General features: G+C 38.4%; 1 protein-coding gene across 2 annotated transcripts; it reads right to left on the bottom strand.

Moving 5' to 3' along the window:
* Positions 1-1,358: 1,358 nt before the first annotated feature.
* LOC102905680 (olfactory receptor 51I1) lies at positions 1,359-7,657 on the bottom strand. 2 transcript variants are annotated; one of them, XM_076566269.1, is made up of 2 exons: positions 7,481-7,657; positions 1,359-4,858 (listed from the first exon to the last, which is right to left on the bottom strand). In XM_076566269.1, the coding sequence occupies exon 2, from the start codon at positions 4,803-4,805 to the stop codon at positions 4,041-4,043; it is 765 nt and encodes a 254-aa protein (XP_076422384.1). In that variant the 5' UTR covers positions 4,806-4,858; positions 7,481-7,657; the 3' UTR covers positions 1,359-4,040. The 2 variants fall into 2 exon arrangements, with proteins under 2 accessions (XP_076422384.1, XP_006979077.1); XM_006979015.1 differs by lacking the exon at positions 7,481-7,657 and having other exon boundaries at positions 4,041-4,985.

Raw genomic sequence — 7,657 nt, forward strand, 5'->3', positions numbered from 1 at the left:
TTGTATGCATATCAAGAAAACACAGATTCAACATCACCTGAGAGGGCTTTATGAAGGAATCCTCGGATTTACAGATGGCCAAAGTTTGCAATGGTTCCAGAGTGGCCTCAGGCAGCTACTAGTCAAAGCGGGAGATGGACTTTTTATATCTAGGCAAGAGCTTCCCAAAGACCTGGGCTTTGCAGTTCTCTTTTGTCCCAGTGTGATGATGATTGTACTGGGAAATGAAGAGGATGAGATCTCACTTGGGAAATAAAAATCAAAAACTTTTAAAAACTTTTTCCCTTAGAGAGATTTTACCCTCTCTCCCCAGAGATAAAAGAATTTCAGCTCCATCTGTTGAAGATAGAGAAAAGAACTTCTGGGCTCACTACCTGCGACTCTCATCCTTGCACGATAACCAGGCCAAAATTAAAATTGTGCTTGGAATCCAGAGGCATGATCTTTAAATACTGAACTTTAAATAGTTTCAGTTTTCAGGCAGAACCTGAAGTTCATGAAGAGAGAGCTCAGAGAGCTGAGGATTTAAGCAATAAGAATTTGACCTTGGTTACATTCATCCATTTATTCCTACTGTTCCCTAGCCAATTCCTTATTCAGTACTTCCACCTCCCATTGAACCCTCCACCAACTTCCACAAGTTCAGGGTCTCTGCTAGAATAGACATTTCAGGGAAATGGAGGAACATGAGACTCAAACTTACACAGATATTGGTTGACCCCTATCCAGGTACCCTGATTGCTTCACAATTGTAAGAAATTAACTTTTCTTTCAACTTTGAACTTGATTTTCGTAGAATAGTTAAGTATCTACATGAGACAGTTATTCATGTGGGAAAAGGCTTGTTTGATTTGAGTTGAATGTAGTTTACATAATATCCTTACCATAAGCCTTGAGGCAGGTCCCAATTTCCAACCCCCTTGTAGGTTTTTCTTCAGTGTCTGTTCTTCTCTCTAAATATTTCAAGTACCTTCTCTTCATTTTGGTTTCTGACTGAATGAGGCCTTGTTGAGGAAAGAATGAAAGGAAAGCTGCTTTCTCTTTCTGTCAAGCAGTGCATGAGAGTGGAAAGGAAAATGGAGTTTGGCAAAGAAATTTCTCCTCCTTTGGAGTTCTAAAGTATTGGAAGATGAGGTGGAAATAATTGCTGTTATACTATTAGTTGAACTGGAATAATGAGTTTGAATCCTAGATGTGAAATTCAAAAGAACTTAGACGGAAATAATATTGTAACATCACAGAATTGATTTCAAAAGTCATGAGGTGCTGTGACTCTACCATGTCCCTGGTGACCTTTGGTTTTTGTCCTTTTACAAAATCTGCAGCTATATCTACCAAGTGAGTGGATAAATTTTTTAAAATTCCAAATATTTATTTATTCCAGCAGTGATAATACTATAATATCAGTGCAATACATAACATAACATCATTGCAAATATTGACATAAAAATTTTTATTGTAAATGCCAACAGTCACCAGTGGGAAGACATTTGCACATTCATGTTTATTGCAGGACTAGTCATAATAGACAAGACGTAGAACCTGCCTACATGCCCATCAACAGATGAATGAATAAAGTACATTACATCCATGAGATAGAATTTTAATTAGCTGGAAAGAGAGTGAAATTAGGTCCTTTGCAAATCGAGTTCACCTTGTGAAGCAAAATAATCCAGATTTAGAAAGAAAAACATTATGTTTTTCTCATATATAGAATCTAGATTTAAATGTGAATTGATATAAAATGTTTAGATAATATGAAAGTAAAAGGGCAACAGGGAGGAAAAATAGATAAGAGAAAATAAAGACATACTACATGGCAATGAGTGATTATGCAAATGTGTGAGCATGTGTATGTGAATATGTGTGTATGTATGTTAGCATGTATGTGTGTGCATGTTTGTGTGTGCATGCATTTATGTGTGTGTGTGCACACATGTGTGCGTGTGCACATTTGTTTGTAATATGAAAACAAAAGGAGGACTATTTGAAGGCAGAAAAAAACTAACAGAAGGGAGGAGGGGAGAGAAGGAAATATTTGTGGGAGTGAATACAAACCAAGTAAAATGATACACTTATATGAAAATGTCGTAAACTATTTTATGTGCTAGACAAGGAAATATTTGTGGGAGTGAATACAAGCCAAGTAAAATGATACACTTATATGAAAATGTCGTAAACTATTTTATGTGCTCACTACAAAGTAGTACAAATTCAGAAAGAAAACTTTGTTGCTTTCTTTCACATGTAGATCATACACACACACACACACACACACACACACACACACACACGACATTAAGGTAGTAGAAGGACTATTTAGGAAGTGGAGGGAACTAGCAGAGAGGAGATGGAAAGCAGGAGAAGGTAATGAGGGAATATGTTCAAAGCACTTGACATGCTTGAATGAAACTATTACAAAACACATCAGTACAACAAACATACACAAATAAAACATTTTAAATCATTATTGTGTTAAATTTTAACCATTTGTGAAGAAATCATGATGTTCCTCCAAGCTGAAAGTTTAAGTGGAGAAATAAATACACCCTCTTAAGCATAAGTAGAATGTTTCACAGTAGAGTGAATGATTTCTGAGGAGACTTCCTAGTCAGGGCACTTATACAAACTGAATTCTCATTGATGCACTCTGATCCCTCATCTCATCATAAAAGCTAACTTGCTTTTCTCTTTAGTTCTATCTACTTAGTTGACAGTCTCATCTAAATTTTTCGATGTCAGGTGGGTTTAGATAACAGTGACCAGGATTGTGAGGAAAGGGAAGCCTGGGACAGCCAGTGTGAGATAGCTGGAGGGTGCTCATCAAACTCTCCTCTGAAGCCAAGCTTGTTTAACCTCCACCTCACAGTGACTGGATGGCGGTAAGTCTGCACTCTCTTCACCATGGATACCACCTGCTGAGATAAATTAGTTTTCCCCAACTTTATGAACCATTCACTGGACTTGAATAATCTCTTTAGACCTCGTTCCCATGCTTCTGAAGAGGAAACTTCACTGAACGAATTAATTATGCCTTTCCCCAAATATTCTAAGTTAAAGATATCAGAATAAGTCAGGCAATTTATTAAGACACAAACTGCTGTATCCACTCTCCAGAATCTCTTTCATGAACTTAGAGAGTAGTCCTTGGAGTTGTCATGGCCCACAAATTTCCAAGTGTGGCTCATGATGCTGGTCTGGGAATTACACACTGAGAACTGTTTCCAAACACTTAGTACTATGTGTCCAATCACTCTTACCCCACAGCAAATGTACAGCACTTGGTACCTGGAAAGTCTTCTGAGAATTACTACACTTTCTCAGCTACAGTCATCAAGTTCTTATTTAGTATAGTTCTCATTTGGTAAAGTGAATGTGGAGCTCAAGATTCTGTTCTCTAACAAGCTTTGGAATGTGTTGTGTTGCCTATTGGATCACAACTGGAGAGCTGAGACTCTAAATTTTCTGGCTAAATATTTCATCTCAAGCAATGTATTTTGGGGGCAAGACCTTAGCCCTCCCTTCATGCTGCCATCCTGAAGTAAACACTCTATCTAACCTCTGTCATCTTTCAGAAGCAACTTCCTAGCCACCTAACATAGCCTGTTCTTATTTCTACAAATATATCAACACCAAACTTCCATAGCATTTTTCTTCATTTAACTTTACCAGCTCATTCTTTGTGATTTTAGAATTCTCTATGTTCAAGACAGTTTGCCCTGTAAGACTTTTGTTATTCCTGAAAAATAACCAACATTTTTTCAGGGTATCAGTTGTTTGTACATTTTTTGACACGTATATCTGTTCATTTAACAATGTGTTATATTCACCATTATAACATTCTTAGCAACTAGCACAGGATTATCACAGTCCAATAACTAAGTACATCATTGTATTAAGTTAGACATTGTTTTATTGGTTCCAAATTCACAACTATTAAGAGCTTGAGTCCTCTATGTTGTTTTAGCAAAATTCTTAAATTTGGCAGACAAGACATAGTCCTTCCTCTAAAGGAGCTCTCTTGCTGTCTGCAGTATTCCTCAGGTCTGAGATTTATGGAAGACCTTGAGGATGCCTTTGCGTATCTCCTTGGTCTTCACACTATAGATGATGGGGTTGAGCATGGGAGGTACAAAAAGATAAACATTGGACATCATAACATGAACAACAGCTGGAGCACTTTTCCAGAAGCGGTGGATCATAGAGACAGCAATTATGGGCACATAAAAGGCTAGCACTGCACAGATGTGTGATATGCAGGTGTTGAGTGCCTTGAGTCGCTGCTCCTGGGATGCAATGGCCAATACAGCTCTTAAGATCAATGCATAGGACAGAAGGATGAAAACTGAATCCACACCATATGTGAAAATGACCACAAAGAGGCCATAGATATTGTTAACATGGATGTCTCCACATGCCACTTTCATCAGATCCGGATGGAGGCAATATGAGTGATGCAACACATTGCCCTTGCAAAAGGGCAATCGTTTTACAAGAAAAGGGAAAGGGAAGAGGGTAGTGAAACTTTTGGTAAGGATACCCAGGCCCATAGCCAAGATGCGGCTATTGGTAAGCACAGTGGAATAACGTAGTGGATCACAGATAGCCACAAAACGGTCAAAGCTCATGGCAAGAAGTATGCCAGATTCCATGAAAGAAAACGTGTGAATGAAGAACATCTGAACCAGACAGGCATCAAAACCAACATGGCGGTAGTTGAAGCAGAAGGTAGCAAGCACAGTGGGAAGTGTAGATAGGGACACTCCCAGATCATTGAGAGAGAGCATAGAGAGGAAATAGTACATGGGCTGGTGCAGAGGAGGTTCCCGAATGACCAGAGCGATGATACTGAGGTTACCTGAAATGGAGATGAAGTAGAGGAAGCAGAAAATCAGGGCAATCCAAGCTTGACCTGTCTGCATCCCAGGAATGCCTGTCAGCTGTAGTGTGGCTGGCTGGAAGGGAGTGCCATTCGAGCCTAGCATGGCAGGCAGGTGGGAGAATGCAGATGAGGATTAGACCCAAGAGGGGATGTGAAGGGAGATCTTCACTTTCTTTCTTTCAGATAGCCTGTCTCCAACACAAAATGTCAGGGATTTAATGTGTGTGCCTGCAATCTGCCTTCCCCATCAGACTGTTAGTTCCTTGAGAAAGGAACATATGTCCACTTATTTCTGTACTGCCAGGCACAGTATACTCCTGAGGACAGAGTGGAAACTCTATGAAAGGGTGGTGATAAAATGAGTGTCTATAACATAGCACCAGGGTAGAAGCCCACATGAGCAAAGCCCTCTGGCCATACCATTCAGTACAGTATTCTACCACTTCCCCATAGACTCCAGAAATCATGTACTGGGAATTGGAGAGAAAAACAGAGATTAAAGTAGACCAGAAATAAGAAAATGCCCATGCCTTTGGGAACTCACCAATTGATAGCATAGATAAACTACAAGCAGTCACTAAACTTTGGCTCCAATAACCTTTAGCCAGCTTTTGCCTTAACTTCCCAATGCTATGGCCACCCTGAAATTGTCATCACACACACACACAAAAAAAAAAATCCTTCCTCTGAATTCTTAAATTCTGTGTTTACATTTCAATGTTAGGTTTTTAACCACCCAGATCTCTTGCCATCTAATGTTTGTGCATTGCTTAGGAAACTCTATAGTTGCTACATTTTCTTTTGGTCAATTTATCTATTAACTTTTCTTTTTTCATGCCCTTCCTGATATATTCTCTACTGAGACAGTTACCCTGATCTCTGCCTTTCTTCTCTTTGAAATTCATATAGAAAACCACAGATGTTAAAAAAAAAATATTTTAGGATTCCTCTCCCCCAGATCCAATTTCCCTCAGTTTCCCTTAAAATCTGCATCTTAATTTTCTACCTACATTAGTTTCTTCGTGTATCCTTCCTTTATAGGAACCTCTTTCTCTGTCTTTAAGCAGTCATAATAATGCCAGTAAAAGAAATAATAGAATCATAAACACCAAGAAACCATATCATAAAAGACTAACTTTATACTCTTTATCCAAAGGTGCTTCCATGATGCCTGAAAGCCCAAAATTAAAGCTCCATATTGGTACATAAGTAAAATGCATCCTTAGATCCTTTGCCATTTCTAGAATTTTCATTCTGTTCTTAGTACCTTTGGTAAGCACACTGAAATTTTATGGTGACAAGAGTCTGGAGAAAGTAAACTTACTAGTCATAATCCTAAATGTGTAAAAGATATGAGAGAAAATCTATGTCTTAGCTCCTGTCTCCTCCAACTGAGAAATGAAAGCATTCCTCTCACTGTGGGGCTTCTTGTCATTTATTCTCTACCAACTTCTCTTTCTATTTCAAACCAGAATGAAGGTTGATGTCTCTAATAAGTTTTTTTTCAGACCTACTCTATACAGATCTGATCTTTTTATTATTTTTATTTTAAACTGTCTCTGGGTCAACATGAAATGGAAAAATTGTCAACTCCAAGGAATACTAAGAACTCTTCCAAAACAAAGGTTAAATTCAGTTCCCTTTCATTTCCTCTGGTGAGCCAACTGAAGGAATAGAGGAAGGTGCCAGACATTCCTGTCTGGCAAAAAGCTCTGAAAAAATCCCACATAAAATTCCCACTCCAACTGAAGTCTTTTCTTTGATTGTTTGTGTACTAGTCAAAGTCCTTCAAATGCAACCACTCTAGAAAGAAAGGTCAGAAGATGGCAAACAGCATACATGAGCATGCACATATATATCCAGAGCCCCTCTAACATCTCAAAAAATATGCATTTATACTTCCATACATGCATGTCCAAGCATTTGTAGTCAATATCTCACATCCTTAAGAGTGACATGAATACACAGAACTTACCACATCCTCCTTTTTCACACCTGACACTATTATGTCATAGAACTTAGGAAAACCTATGGCTGCTTATTGGCATTACGCAATATAATACATTACAAATATTTGTTCATGTTTATACTCTCCTTTACTTAAAAATACACTCTCCCCACACATACTCACACAAGGAATAACAAATGTATCATTAACAGACACACAGTAATACTCTCACCAATTAGATTCTCATTAGACAATCAACAAAGAAATCAACTAAAAATTAAAAAGCATGCCGTTGAATGGGAAGTCAGTTTCTGTGGGGTTTTGTTTTTGTTTCATTTGTGTTTGCTTGTTTTTGTAGCTAGGTACAGGTAATTATAATACAAAAATACAGGCTTTTAAAATAAGAAGTTTGGAAAACCCCTCAAGACAAAATTTAAATTGAATGCATCATCTCCTTAGCCTAATAACAAATAGTCTGGTATTAGAGCTTTGATTCAGATACAACCTGGCACTTTCCTGTGATCCTTGACTTTAAAAGGAGATATATTTTGTCCATTGTGGAGGGGAGATACATAGATTAGAGAAAAATGACTGCATTTAAGCTATCTGGGTAAGAATCACCATGGTCAATTTGAGGGAGGAGCACTCACTGGATGGGAGCTGTGCCTTTTCTCTGTAGCTGAATGTGCTGTGCTGTGCTGTGCTGTGCTGTGCTGTGCTGTGGGTCCAGCCGTCAGAGCGGCCTCAGTTCATCCCTTTAGGACATAAATTTATGAATCCCTCCAAATCCCAAAACTCTTTATGAAGTATATGAGCAGGAAAGTGGC

Source organism: Peromyscus maniculatus, chromosome 1 (genome assembly GCF_049852395.1).
Source record: "Peromyscus maniculatus bairdii isolate BWxNUB_F1_BW_parent chromosome 1, HU_Pman_BW_mat_3.1, whole genome shotgun sequence".
In the NCBI taxonomy this organism is placed as follows: domain Eukaryota; kingdom Metazoa; phylum Chordata; class Mammalia; order Rodentia; family Cricetidae; genus Peromyscus; species Peromyscus maniculatus.

Coding starts and splice junctions, on each gene's coding strand:
- LOC102905680 (XM_006979015.1), bottom strand. CDS start 4,985: ATGCTAGGCTCGAATGGCACTCCCTTCCAGCCAGCCACACTACAGCTG.